This window comes from Sturnus vulgaris, chromosome Z, assembly GCF_052056855.1.
Source record: "Sturnus vulgaris isolate bStuVul1 chromosome Z, bStuVul1.hap1, whole genome shotgun sequence".
Taxonomy (NCBI): Eukaryota; Metazoa; Chordata; class Aves; order Passeriformes; family Sturnidae; genus Sturnus; species Sturnus vulgaris.
This window is the reverse complement of record NC_142283.1, coordinates 50,250,889-50,265,951: the sequence shown is the minus strand read 5'-3', so window position 1 is coordinate 50,265,951 and position 15,063 is coordinate 50,250,889. Positions and strand designations below refer to the sequence as shown.

Below are 15,063 nucleotides of genomic sequence, written 5' to 3'. Positions count from 1 at the left end.
TAAGAATCACAAATACTTCATATATCAACAGTAAAATCCTAGTAAAACAGGAAACAAAAGTTCAGCTACAGTCATTCCAAATCTTTCCTTTTTTATTTTATCATGATGGCATAGCTCCTAAAATACTAGCCCTAATACTAATCCATGCAACAGCATTGATTTAATAGAGACTGACTACTATGATAAAATATGGAACATTTGAATTTGCTTGAACAGTTCAGTTTAGCATACTTTTTGTGCAGTCTAGGACAAGAAGAGCAGATGCTAAAATAAAGGGAGTTCTCTCTTTAACTTTTTTTTTTTTTTAATTCAAATCAGTCTAGAGTAACAGGATTTTTTTCCTTCTGATCTTTCATTTTTACAGCTAACTTCCATTCAGAATCTTATCAATGTGTCCAAGATGCTAAGTTATCAGAAACTAGCTAGCATTTCATACAGCATAATGCTGTAACACTATGGGACCATAATCACAGTGATATATTGTTTCTAACTCAGAAATACAGAAAGGAATCAGTATGAAATACAGACTCTATGGGTAACTCATCATCAAAACTATCACTATCTTTTCACAGGCCACTTGCATTATTCAGGCTGTTCTGGAGTACACACAGGCTCTCTTTTAACTACTAAACCTGCATGAAAAAACAAAAGGTAAGAAATGGACTCATTAGCTAAAGGTCACTTAAAATGGACTGCCTGGTTAAATACATAGTGACGCCATAATAATTATAATTTGTGTGTAGGCAGCTAGCTGCTTGGGTGAATGGTGAATGAAAGCAGGAAATTTCCTTAGAAGATCCTATTATTAAGTACAAATGCAAGTTTTGAGAGATGAAAATAATAAACATAATGCCATTTATGAAGAACACAACATAATGTATGGTACAGGAAGAGCATTTGCAATGTTTCTGCTTACAGAGAAAGAGTTTGTTAGTACAGTCAAGAAATAATCAACAAGCATAATTTGAAAATAGAGAATAAAGAACTACAATCAAAAATAGCAAAGGAGCATTCTCTAAATAAAATATTCTCTAAATGAAAGTGTGATAAAGCAATGGCATCATTTCCGTCCCAAATGGGCCTAAACATTCAGTAGCAGCAATTCTGTTCACACCACAGCAAATGCAGAAGCATTACTTTAGTAGTTTGAGTGTCAATAATCAACATCAACAGAGCTTGTTCATGCAACTTTACCTTAGATGACTGACGATAAAATGGGTTAGTAGTTTTCTGCCCACAGGGAGCAGAAGCTGAAGAAGGGCTATAAAGAGACTCTGGCTGGGGAACAAGAGTTATGAGACAACTAGTAAATAAACATGCAGCTTACACAGACTCTACAATGAGGAAGTTTAGTTTCTAGTGGTGCAATCAACTCATATTAAAGCTCAGTAGCTTTTGTCTGCAATGTCCATACAGCTTAGTGACACTTCCGTGTACTTCTAGGTCCTTTCATTAATGTCCACAGAATTTTTTAACAGGTGCTGTATTTCTGCATGCGCTCCTCAGACACGCTGTCAATCTCTAACAGATGGTTTTAGTTAGACTCCTACTCTGCCCCCCAACAAATTATCTTTCTTGAGGCTTTTCAATATAGTTTGAGGACGGCGTACTGGAGGGTATTTCCAAATCCAAATCGATTTCATTCTAAATGGAAATAATACTTAAATCAAATCTTTGTTCCTAAAATAGTTGAGATGGCACTTTCAGGATTAAATATCCCATTCCCAAATACCACCATCTTGAACATTTGCTTCATCTATTACTACGTATTTACATCTCTTTTCATATTCTTTATGCTTACCCTCGGTCTGCTTATAATGCTCTGTACCATAAAGACTACAGGATTGCCTGCCTTCCGTATGGCTTCCACAGCTTGTTCGTGGCTGGCATCTCTGAGGTCAATTCCATCCACCTGTAATTGGAAGGCCTCATCTTAACATTGCAAGAAGCTACAAGAGTCATGAGTCAGTTCTGAATTTTATTAGGAAACTTTAACTAAAACCTAAGCCCAAACCTCTGTTTCTAGCGGACCTTTCTACTGACTTGGCCCAAGATCCCTCAAACACAGGTTTGATATTTCCAAGAGCACTTATAGGACATTAAATAAATATTCTCTGATTCCGCATTTTAAAAACACGTTTTCCAACATTTTTACTTCAGACTCTGTTAAGTTTTCCCACAAGCAATGTAACTGAAAAGATATGATAATCTGAAGACAGTAGGAGTGTTTACTGAATACTGCTTCCTACAAATCCCACCTCAAGAAAGAACTATTACTCAGGACTTTATGAGATTTAAAAACTGAAATTTGTTAGGTGCTAGAGTCTTTCATGATGGGGTATTGCCAGTATAATGTACTTCTTTGCTCTTGTTTTATCTTTTTTTTTTTGTTGCTAAAGCAAGATAAAATCAATTTTAGCTACTAGACACTTCCTTCAGAAGTTAAACTTTTAGGTCAGAGTTGAAAAGGCTTCTATCTTCTGGAAGAATGCATTTACACAGGATGGCTAAGGACAAATTCGTGCCTGGTCAGTTTTTGTCATGTCTGTATATGCATGAGTGCGTAAAACAATTTGTCCTGTTATCCAGGTATGAACAATGTTAAGGTGAGGTTAGCATCAGTAAAGTATTGTCACAATGACCACAATAAAAGCTGGAAGCTAACACAGAAGTGTTATTTGTTAGTGGAAATTCTAGCACACAAACATATATGATGAGAAGGACCGCTATAACTTTTAAATTGTCTAAGTTAAACTTAATCATCCAGTGCAAATAAGAGAGCACAAAAACAATCTGAGAGAAATTCTAAACCTATGAGGAACTGAACAAGAACAACAACATCCTCCAAATTCCCATGTCTGAAAAACTGTATGCTCTACAGAGATGGAAGTTTACATATGCCACAACTTGAAAAACTGAAACCGTTCATTCAGAAACAGTCACCTTAACACAACATTTTGATTTCACTCACCCATTCCAGCTTCTGCAAGCATCTTTGTCAGAGAACTGCACTCATAAAAATATATTTTTTCAGATGAAAAGAATGTTTTTAACTTTGTGGCCTTCAAGCAAAATTCCACCTCCCAGCTTCTTATACACTGCAAACTATTCCATCCTGTTACAGGAGCTGCTACCTATACTAAGGTATTATTTCAAGATCCTCAATATCAATCTCGTAGCAAACAGCAAACTGCAGGTTCAGTACCACCGTGTAAGTCAAGTCCAGTCTGAGCCTGAATCAACAACTCCATCACCCTGCTTGTTGTGCTTCTTACTGATGAATAGTCAGCTAAGGACATCCAGCAGGGTTAAATGCAGGCAGTTCCTATTAGCCTGACACTGGAGATAGGGCAATGTCTGACACTGATAGTCATGTCAGGAAAGATCTATTCCATTTAGTTCATTCTTCAATATCTTTAAGTGAGAAACAGAAGTGGCTGCATGAGCACAAGACTAGCTAAGTAAAAGAGAAATGAAAATAAATCTTGCTCTGCAATACCACTGGCTATGTCACACTCAGGCATGGGCAAAATGTTCATGATATCTGAAGTATCAAACACAGATTTCTTCATGTCAGGAGAAAAAAAATTGTGCCTCCCTTAACTTCTGCACAAGATGCATAAGAATTATGTGAATCAATTAAGATTTAAGATGGAAATAATGTTGGCATTCATTTGCATGGTTTGCACTGGCTGTTTCTATTGCTACCCAGTACGCAAAGGTGAAAAATCTTTTAGTTTCACCAAACTTAAGCTTTTTTCTACCCATTCTGGTTTTCAAATAGGCAGGTCAAACTGCTGGCTTTGCAGACTCCTGCTTACACAGTCAGTCATCTGTTTCAGGCTGGATATTCAACTTAACAGGCAGCTGTTGGCACACAAACATCAGCAGATGGTACTACAGTCTGTGTGGTTCAAGTGGTATCAGCTGCAGCAATTGCTCAGCTGTCAGCCTACCACACATCCATGTCAGTGACTCCTGAGATGCTGGGGGAATTGTAGCAAAAGACATTCAGATGGTACCTCTACAATCCGATCTCCAGTTTTCAGTGTTCCATTTTTGCCAGCTGGACTGTCTTCCAGAATGTGTTTGATAAAGATCCCTCTCATCACTTCTCCATTACTCAGGCGGCTTCCCATCCCTCGTCCTCCAACAATGCTGATCCCCAACGACTTGCTAGGCTCTCTCCAGAGTTCAACCCTTTTGTGACAAAAAAAGGACCAAACTAAACTAAAATCTATTCCGATTATGACAAAGTTGTACATTGAAGACATCTGGATTTGCACAATTATTTTTAAAATTCTGAAATAACTTCTCCTTGGAAAGTTTTGTCTTTCACTGAAAGTTATTGACTGGACTGATGGAAATGGATATAGATTGATTAGAAATTCTGTAACTGAGTCTAGTATCAGTCACTTTGTTTTGCATTCTAATAGAAACTTTGAATCTCTCTCTTCATCTTTTTTGACTTGACCCCTGAGAGTCAGCTTGGAACAAGTAAATTATTATAACAATCAAGACACTGCTAGACTGCAGGGATTTTAGCTCAACGGCAGTAAAAGTCAACCATTAATCACTCCTGCAATGCACAACATACCTAAGGTGCAGCAATTGTTTTTTTACTCTTTTTAAAATATGTTTCAAAATTTCTAAATTGGAGATGACATTTTATAATGTGCAACTAGATCTGCACTTACTTTCTGGGCTGATTCCAGTTACTGAAAGCTGCATTTTGAAGTTCACTTTCTTCTCCCTCCCCCTCTTCACGTTCTGGAAGCTCTGGGAGTTCCCTGATGATAAACAGGAACATGCAATTAATTTCTAAAATATCCATATAAACACTAGATTTTTCTGAATAATTTAATATATTGAGTCAGTATCAGAATTTGTACACCCGATTCATGCAGGGAACTTTCTTTCCTGATGTCTTTTAGAATACATAAGATGTTCAGGAATTCCCTGGCCACTTTTTATCAGCAATGAATTTTCTATCCACAACACAGAATAAAAACTGTAATTTGGAACGAGAACCAAATGAAAGCTAAAGTTAATTTATAGTTTTCAAAATGGAAGAAATTACAACAGCAGAACTCAACTAAACTTACTGTTTTTGGAGCTGAATTGTAAAAAAACCAATTATTCATCACTTGGAAATTCTGGATTGTAACTGCAATTAATTTTTGAAACTCAGAGAAAAGAATGGCATAATTTATTCTTCCCAGTTATGTTCTGGAAAAACCATCAATACCGAAGTCTTATGTTGGAAGCACTTCAGTATTTGTGCAATGCATAAATCCAATTGCATGATATTTAAGAGAAATTTAGAATGAGAAAGAATTCAATCTTTTTGGACAGATTAAACAGCCTTGTAAAAACGCTGAAAATTTTGCTATTCAAAGCAAAAACTGTATTTTTAACAGCTTGCTATTGTAGTGGCTGCTGGTCTGAAGAAAATCATCCATCTTTTATCTCTTCTAAAATAAAACTTATTTTCCCAAAATGTGCAAGGTGTATGGAAAGAGTTGCATTTGAGAGCTATTTGGGAGAAAGCTGTAAGCCTTTCAACTTACCTGGCAATATGTGAAGGAAAAAGTTCAAGTGGCACAGCTCCCTCTGTCTGTTGTCCCAAACTGGCCCTGTACTCGTCTAAATTTTCTGCTGGCACATACGTAATACTGCAATAAAATGAGACATGATTAAACTAGCATAAGGAATGCCAGTCCTCCCTTTAGTGGGTGTGGTATGGATGAAGAAGCCACTCAAGCCTACTTTGTTGACTTCAAAGCCACAGTGCTGGTATGTTGGGAATAAGCACTTACACAAATCCTTTGCGACTTTGCAACAAGTACACATTTATAGTCAAATTAGGTAGCTGAACAGCACATAATTTTTTTGTAATTAAAGTAAATGGTGCTTCAACAGTGACAGAAATGTAACAAGAGACAATCTAGCTTCATTCAAAACTCAGACTCCTCATGCAAAGACAAACACTGAAGGATCTGTAAGGTTTGAGGCACCATTACCACCCTCAATGACTGCCAAAATGTTTCTGAAAGTTGGCCTATAGGAGGTTTTGTGCTTTTCTGGGTGGTTTTGTACTTATTTTAGATTTCTATGCTTTTAATGAAGAATACTTCATGGGTTTAGACATAAAAATGTGTTACAGCACACCACCTATGCCACAGGGACCAATCCCCTGGTCAACTCCTTCCTCCAGGCCTTCATGCACTTCCAACCAGTTTAGGACAGTGCGACAGCAGTGTTTCATCAGCCAAATGATGTGCAGACTCCACTTGATGTTTGAAAGCCAGAAACAGAAATGGCCCAATGGACTGGGAAGAGTGAAACAAGAGGGGAAAAAAGATTAAGGCCTGAAGAATATTCCTTGAAAAGATTCCATCTGGGAGGCAAACGGACACCACATTATGGACCATGATATACACAGGGCTACTTAGATAGCCCTCCTTTAACAATGCTTTGTCTTCTTAAAAATCTACAGCTTAGCTGTCAGGCTTAAGTACAGCAACAAGTAAGGCTGATGAAAAAAGGACAGAAAAATAATTCTGTCTTGCCATACATAACATTGCTAAAAGAAAAAATAACATATTTCCCCATGAAGAGACAGGGCTAAAGAAAAAAATAAAAGATCTTGGCCACTTCATAAGGATATGTAAGCTGCTGGGACGAGGCTTTAAAGTCTGAGGCTTTTACATGGAGCCTTCCCTTGTCCATAATTTCTGACTGATGTCCTCTTTGTCATACCCTGTTTACCACTGATTCCCTCTCTCCATAGTTTTCTGCTGAATACATCAAGCATCAGAAGAAATGCAAATAATCTTTTATACAATTAATGCTATCAGTCTAAAACACGCTACCAAAAATTATTGTAAGGATCACCTTAATGTGTCCATCTGTGTGTGTCCAAGCACATCTCCTCTCACATCTACCACATCTAGAAAAGTGCAAAAAGTATGAAGATGTCTAGGGTGCTAAATGGAAGTTAACTTACTAGTTCTTTTAATGGAAATTTCTAAAACTGTATTATCTAAATCCATACCCATTCTAAAATCATCATTATCAACAACTTTACCTCTTCCTTAAATCTCCCTGTTCTGTATTGGCCTTTTTTCAAACACGTAAGAGTTACTCCACTTGACACAACATATTTTCCTTTGGGAGAGATGAGAAGTTAAAATACACTTGGAAACAAACTCTCAGCACAATGTCACTATCCCTTATCTGCCTTTCCTGAGGGTGTTCTAGCACTGGGAAATGCTAAAGCAAAAAGAAAGAGAGAAGAGAATTTTGGAGAATAATGACTACTATTTCTCAGCCATCTCCAACTCCAAGTGTGTTGAGCTATAGCAAAGTACTAGTATTATGATCACAAAATGCTCATGAGTCAAATGCTGATGTAGCAGCTTCAGCCAACAGGCCCATAAGAATACCTTGGCTCTACAAAACCTGTAAGACCTGCTAGTTACATTTCAATGTAAGAAAATGTAACATGCATTCAGTAATAATCATCACTTACAAAAGTAAGTAGGAAATAATGTAGTTTTCCCTTGAGAGAAAGATACAGTAAAGAAACCAGAACTTTTGGCTAGAAAGCCTGGACAATCTCATTTATTCTAAACTGAAGCTTGGAAGCTATGGTCCAAAGTGTGGAAAGGAGAATGGCACACCCCATAAAGGAAACACATTATCCCAGATTCAGCCTGAATGTATACATCAGACTGTACCTCTGATAGTAGTGTCCAGCATATATCAACTCTTGTCTAGTCCTTTTCTGCAAGGAGCACAAGGCAAATAATTATGCAGAGTGCCAAGGTCCAAGGGCAGTAGTAATCCTTACCTTATACATGAGCACTTGAGATCAGCTCATCTCAAGGGGGGAGGCAAACCATATGCACTCCAACTTCTGGGACACCCTATTGTGTTTTGTTTTATGATTAAATAAATGACATTGTGCTGAATCATTAAAAACGTATGAACTAAAAGGATGCTCTCAAAGAGTTTCAAATGCTACTTAGAAACATCTCTGAAAAGCTGCCTTAGCTTTCCCTTCTGTTTACAGCACTGGAACTATAAAGAAAAGAGGTTTGTTTTACCATTTTAAAAAAATGCATCTAAAATTGAGCAACTGAATTACCTAACTGATTTCCACAGCTGGAATAAAATTTAAATAATCTCACTGGGAGCTGATACATTTTAGCTCTTTGGAAAAATACATTATTTCTATTCTAGTGCTTAACTACAGTTCTAATAGCCAAATTTAAAGCACTTAAAAGAACGTTTAGTATATTTTTAACTGTTCATTCTTATCTACATGTTCATTTTTATCTAGCTTTCTGTAATGCTTCAGTTGCTTCACAAATTTAAACCAGAACACTTGCATTTTGCAAAAAAAAAAAAAAAACATACAAAAGAAAATCAAATTAATCAAATTACAGCGATCCAATACATTAAGTTATATTCTGTGTGGAGTTTGCCTTTGTATCTTGCTCATGATTTCCAAAGTCCAGTTAACTGCCAAGATTTCCCTAACTGCTCTTATTACCTGTATTACTGATGCGACTGTTCTACTCTCTGTGTTCTGCATGTTTTTATTGAAATGAAAGAGTAATTTCCCTGCTTAGTGCTCATTGTGAGACACCCCACAGTTATCAAATCCATCACTTGCTGGATTGCTGCTGGAGTTCCCTCAGAGGTCAAAGAGAGGTCTGAAGAGATTCAGCATCATCCTGTACAGCTCAGGCTGTGGCTGGGATGATGAGGGGCACAGACCAAGAAGTACTTTTGGCTCCTCTGACCAACCCTGATGAACTTTGTGCTGTAAAGCAGAAATAAAACCCACCAAGGCAACTGAATAGTTGATCTGCAAAACAGACTGGTAATCATCGTGATATAGCTACAGAGAAGACAGTAAGAGAAACAAGAAAGCAGACATGAAGACAGAGAAACAAAATAAATAAATGACTGTTCCACTTCTGTGTCATATTTCTTCACTGCAAGAGAAATTAAAGTGCAACAATTTCAAAGGAAAATATATGCATGGTTTAACCATCTTCCTCTCTTTTGTAGATGTACAGCTCGGAAGAGAAGTGTTCTGGTTTTCTTTCTTGAGAGCTATCATCACTTCTCTTACCCCCAGAGATATGCACTAGCAACTAAAGCAGTGACAATGGAAACACCAATGGTTGTACATATGAAAATATCTTGTAAACACAACACTGCATGCAGTACAGAGGAACATTTATCACATGCTTGACTGAACAGCCACACAAAATCTTAAAACACCAACAAATAAATTACAAAGTATGGAAAATGCTCAGGACAAATTACTGTAATTAACATTTAAGGTTCAATTTGAACCTTTGCATACATGAAGAAAGTAAAATGTAAGTGCCACAGAAAATATGACACTGAGATTAATCCAGATATCAGTACATAGCACTCATGTCAATTCTAGAAGTGAACCTTGTACACATACACACAACATGCACACGTGCTCTGAGCACATATTGGGTGGCTGTCATAGGTGAAATTTAAAAATATTAACAATAATTTTTTTAGAATACAGGTCTTTTCATTCCAGACTTAGAATGTGTGTTTCAATCTTCAAGTTTAAAGCCATATATAAATATATAGTACAATTATACACACACAGTTGTATCTTTTTTAATGAAAAAAAAATACATATACACATACACATGTGCAGCCACAGGTGCATGCACACACAAACATACATAAGAAGAAAGAATATGTACCTATATCTGGATATATCCCTGACATTACTACTGATGTCATAAAAGCATGGAATGATTTTACAGACAAGTTGCAACACAGAGCCATAATGAATTTCTGAATTGCCAATACTCACACATAACAGAGGGCCTGATCATCAGCAGGTGCTGGAGAAGATCTAGAATGTGAAGCATATGATGCAGCATCTTTTTACAAAGGTGTTAATTAATATCAATCTCATGCTGAATGTGAGAGGCATACTTATGTATGTAGAAGTGTGAGCTGGGTTTTTTTTTCCTTCCTTTCCTTTTTTTTTTACCCTGTTCCACCTCCATTTCATCTACATCTAACCCAGAAAACATGTGCCCTTCATTATTGTCTATAGGAGTGATTATTAGGAGCCATGGAAAATGGAATTGCAATCTCTTTAATTTCTTGATCAGGAATTCATCCCCCTGTTTAGTCAGGTGAATTCTAATTCAGTTTTATAATTATCTGACAGGTGTTACAAGCAGCTGCTGCTGAGCACAAGACACTGGCTTTATTACAGAAATAAAAGACCTCCTTGCAAGGTATAGTGAGAAGTGAAACAGAATGCATTCAGTAAGGCCACACACCCAGTTTTCTACAAACAGAGGAGAAAAAATTTAAATACACAACTCTGAAACTCAGACTGCTGGTTCTTGAACTATTCAAAATCAAATACCCTTTAACAGAATTAAAGAATGCTTTTACATGGCCAGTAAGAATGGGTTTGTGTTTTCTCTGCAAATACTATTTGCTACTGTTTGAAATATAGCTTTGGAAGCAAAATACATCTGCTTAATCACTTTTTAGCGGCACTCTGCTACCCCAAAAAAGCTCAGTCTAAAAGTTAAGGGGTAAATTTTGCAGTAAGGACTAAGAGGGATGCTATCTGGATGCATACCCTTGTTTTCCAAGGAAGACATCAAAGAGATTCAACTTAAATCTTTGAAATAATGGTACTTAAATAAAAAATGCTGCAAGGTGATGCACCACATTAGCCCCAAACTGACAAAAATGGAAGAGGAACAGGGAAGGGGTGTGTATCTTTCTCAGCAAATACGAAGAAGTATCTTAACATGAAGCTTCTCATATCCAAATTTCTGATTTGGGGTTTTATCTGCATGTTTGTATCATATTTTTCTGGGATATTGAGCTGCTCCCTCAAGTTAAAAATTAAAGAGAAGTTTGATTACGCTGAAGTTTCACAGCAAAACTATGTAGTCCCAAAAAATACTGTTATTTTTCTTGCAAGACTCCTTTGGAAGCTACCGAAGGATATGCTTCCGTTTCTAAAATGGAGAAGCTGGCTTCATTTTAAAACTTGTCATAGGAATGAAACAAAGAACAGAAATACAAAACAAAAGACAAAAATTTTGAGTAAGAATGTGAATAGGAACTGCCCCTTTTCTGAAATATCTTTTAGAAATAGGATGCATTTTTCTCTGGAAAATCTGAATATCCACACCTAAGGCAAGATTTTAGTATTTCTAACATAACTGTAAAAGAGTAAGACTACAAAATAAAACCTGTAGTCACACAGAATAAAATACAGCAGCTATAAAAAGGTAAGCACAAATAATGAACACATCTATATTTGATCACAAACTATAGCACTAAAAAAAGACACCTCATAGAAGAATGGTGCTGCAGCATTTGTGTCTCTAAGCAGATATATACACACACATGCACATACAACCGATTTCAATCATGACAGTTGGCAAGCTGCAGTTTGGAAGCCTACAGTAATAACCTACGTCACACTTTATCAAAACTGACTCGCTTATATTCCTGACAGCATTAACAGTAATTTAATTCATTATATGAGCATATTCCTTTATTAAAATAAGCTTACATTAAATCATAATCTTAAATGCATGACAGCTATGGGGCAGGCAAGTAAACCTAGTGAAAGTACTTTACCCATTAGCTCCCAAAATACTAGGTTTCTTGCAAGCTAGACTGCTTCTAGGAGAGTGTGGAATGCCCTACTGTCCATTCTGAACTCAGCTCTAACCACAGTTACCCATAACCACACTGGGACTGAACTGATTCTTTCAAGGCCACCCTCTCAAATAAGTAGAGCCTTCTATTACCAACAACTCCATTAATCCATTTCCATATCTGGCCCACTCAATGTTACCGCAGGATAAACAGAGAAAACAGCCACTAGGTTTTGAAGCTGTAAACCCAGCATCAGTGTGTCTACACTTCCACCCACATCTTCAGGAATAGCCTTATTTCCAGATGGTGCTTGTGGGCAAAGTTAATTCCACAACCACAGCAACTAGAAAGAATTGTACTTTAAAGCAGTTAAAATGTTGTAAATTGTGTAAACTTGAGAAGAAGAAATTTTCTCAAATAGGTTTCTCAAAACTTCTATTTATTATTGGAAATTTAAAACTACTACTACTAAGAACAGATAGTTATACACAAGAGCAACATCTCACTCATATGTACTAAGAAAAAATTGGAAGTGACTACAAAAAACAGTGTGTTTCTACTGCTTGTCATAGATATACTGAAATGTTTTTCTGCATTAACATCATATTTCATACTTTCTATCCGGCACCCATTAAAAGAACTAAATAAAATTACTTGTGCAATGTCCGGGACAGTCCACCTTCAAGAACCACAAACATCTTGAGAAAATTGTAAAAGAGTCGCCCTATGAATGCAAAATTCTGTCCAATCCTATTCTTTCAATAAAACTAGGCAGGGCAGTAGTAATGATGATACTCATGAAAGTGATTTCTAAGAATATCTGAAGCCTCTCACACAAGTGATCTTGTCTTTGAAATCCATGGAAATGTAATCTGAAGGTGAATTATCCACCTCATGCTGCAACTTAAAGGTAAATTGATGTGTAATAACAGCATTTTCATTTTAAATACCTGTATGGACAAAAAAAAAAATTATTATCAGATTTTTCCTGCCATAATTCATTATCTAGTTTTACCTACTTTATGTCTGGTCCAATGAGTGAATGTCGTCTCAGCATAGCCCGGGCTTGTGCATTGGTTAAGTTAGTGGTTGACTCTTCATTAATGGACAGGATGCAGTCCCCCACACCAATCCGTCCGTCACGACTTATTGAGCCTCCATGGATAACACTGCGAACTATCATTCCCAAACCATCTTTATTTGAACTTACTGTCATCCCTATAGTAAAAACACATGGAACAGTTAATGTCTTTGAGCCACAGCTCTGGGTACCAAGATAAAGAAATGTAAGCTGGAACACAGGGGAAGGAAAAGTCAGCCAACCTGCCAGTATCACCAAGCGTATAAATGTTGCTCTTACTCTCCCCGTTTGAGACAGCAATTACACATCACAATCATAGTAACTTTACCTTGTTGTCATTTCACATACTTAGGTCAATACAAGAAAAATTAAGACTGAAGAATATTTAAGCAAAGCGTAAGAAAAATAATGAATTTGCTTAAAAACTATCTAAAATCACCACTCTTCTAATGGTTCACTGAATTTATACACATTCCACTTTTGTTTATGACAACACTCTTTGGAAAGAAAGTGAAATGATTAAATGGGTAATTAATAGGTCAAAAGCAAATATATACTCATTTTCAATAGAAAGCATGAATCAGATCCCAGTGAGATGGTGAGACGGCTTGCCTTCCCACTCTCCTAGATGGGCCATAGCTTAGACCCAGAAGAGCATCCTGACTTCTGCCAAAGTCTGTGTATTGCTAATGGATACAGCCCAACAGTTTAGTTAAATCAGTATCCTACTGTGGCACAGAAGGATACTGCTTCTTAATATTCTCTAGTTTCTTTCTAGTAATGGGAAATAAGACAGGTATGCTCTTGGTCCCTCCTCTCCCAAGGGGAACCAATAGGGACTAACTTATGATGGCCTTCATGTGTCATTGTGACTCTTCTTACACACGAGTTATCACTGTTATCTTCAGGCAGTTGGTGCTCATGAAACAGACCCTAGTAACAGTTTCAAGAAAAGCTTAGTTCTTCACTAAGGCAGTGGGAAGTGCAGGGCTGGAACCTTGAATTCCACCCAATGAATTTCCACTATCTTAATACTGCTTAATAAAAACCTTTATTTTTCTGAAATGTGGTTTGAAATTCCGAACCTAACCTTGCTGTTTGGTTAAGATAGTAACAGACATTACTGAGGGTAATGTAATAGCACTTTCGAAAAACATCACACATACAACAGACCCCCTTCTCCTTTTCCTATGCTAACATCATCATTACAGATCCACAAGGCTGATGTCACACTTTGAACACCTACATTTTTAGGTTAAAAATGCAAATGCCACAGTAAAGTTGCCAAATTTTCTGCAGGACAGTCATATGTCAGCTCTTCTGCATTTGAGTGCTTCTCATTGTTTAAAAAAATCATAGTCAAAATGTTAGAGCTCCAGCAGTGGCTGGCATTAAAGAGCTGCTTCAAACTATGGATGACATCATTTAAAAGGAAAAAAGAAGTGCCAGCTCTTAACCCTCAACTATTTAATTTATGCAGCTCCAGCTGTCAACATCATTCATAGTTCTTGAGCTAGATGCTTTTTTAAAAATGAAAGGTAAAAAGCAGTGCAGTCATGGGTGTAAACTGGTCACTGTGTCCAGGCTGCTTCCCAGGCCAGAGCACACTCGGACTAGAAGAAAAATGCTACAGTCAAAAGCCAGAAAAAAAGAAACATTCACATTTGTATTTTGTACATATCAAGACCAGTGTATTTTTTCTGCATAAAATGTCTGCCAATATGGACCCTGCCCCAAGTATTTTCATGCCATATTATGCTGGACATGAAATTTGCTTTGATGTCCACTGCACTTAAAATACTCATATACATAAAATGAAAACCTACTCCACTGAATGAAGAGTTTATTTCAAAGAAAACGTTTTTTACAAAACCAAGATGCTTTGAAATGCACTTCGACCTGCAGTTTATACAGCCTGGCAATGAGGCCAGTAAAGGTAGCACTTAACCAAGCCCCTCATAAGATAAACCTTATACCCATATCAGCCTTTTCTACATGTTTCTATTTTTCAGACCCCGATTTTAAACCAGATCCGTTTTGAAGGATGGCTGTTTCATGAAAGTGGTACGTGGCAGACTGAGTATCCAGTCATCAGAATGTAGTTTATTCCAGGTATAGATGCCCATTGAAACACAGCATCACAGCTGTAAAAAAGTGGCACCCACCTCTGCACAGCAAGGAAGTCCTGACTTGGGACTATTTTTAAACATCCAGTTCTGTGGACAACCCATGTTAAAGCTTTTGAGGAGTTACTGCTAATAGCCAGC

General features: G+C 37.0%; 1 protein-coding gene across 13 annotated transcripts in view; it reads right to left on the bottom strand.

Annotated features, from left to right (window-relative positions):
- The window catches only part of MPDZ (multiple PDZ domain crumbs cell polarity complex component), an 82,972-nt gene that overhangs the window by 27,360 nt on the left and 40,549 nt on the right, over positions 1-15,063 (bottom strand). For 6 of the 13 annotated variants that reach the window (XM_088157333.1, XM_088157334.1, XM_088157335.1 and 3 more), the window contains 7 exons: positions 12,735-12,933; positions 9,884-9,925; positions 5,571-5,675; positions 4,698-4,790; positions 4,023-4,200; positions 1,802-1,912; positions 1,195-1,278 (listed from right to left, as the gene is read on the bottom strand). In XM_088157333.1, coding sequence (XP_088013459.1) covers positions 1,195-1,278; positions 1,802-1,912; positions 4,023-4,200; positions 4,698-4,790; positions 5,571-5,675; positions 9,884-9,925; positions 12,735-12,933 — 812 coding nt within the window. The remainder of the gene's footprint in view (positions 1-1,194; positions 1,279-1,801; positions 1,913-4,022; positions 4,201-4,697; positions 4,791-5,570; positions 5,676-9,883; positions 9,926-12,734; positions 12,934-15,063) is intronic. The other 7 variants (XM_088157341.1, XM_088157345.1, XM_088157344.1 and 4 more) reach the window with 5 other exon arrangements.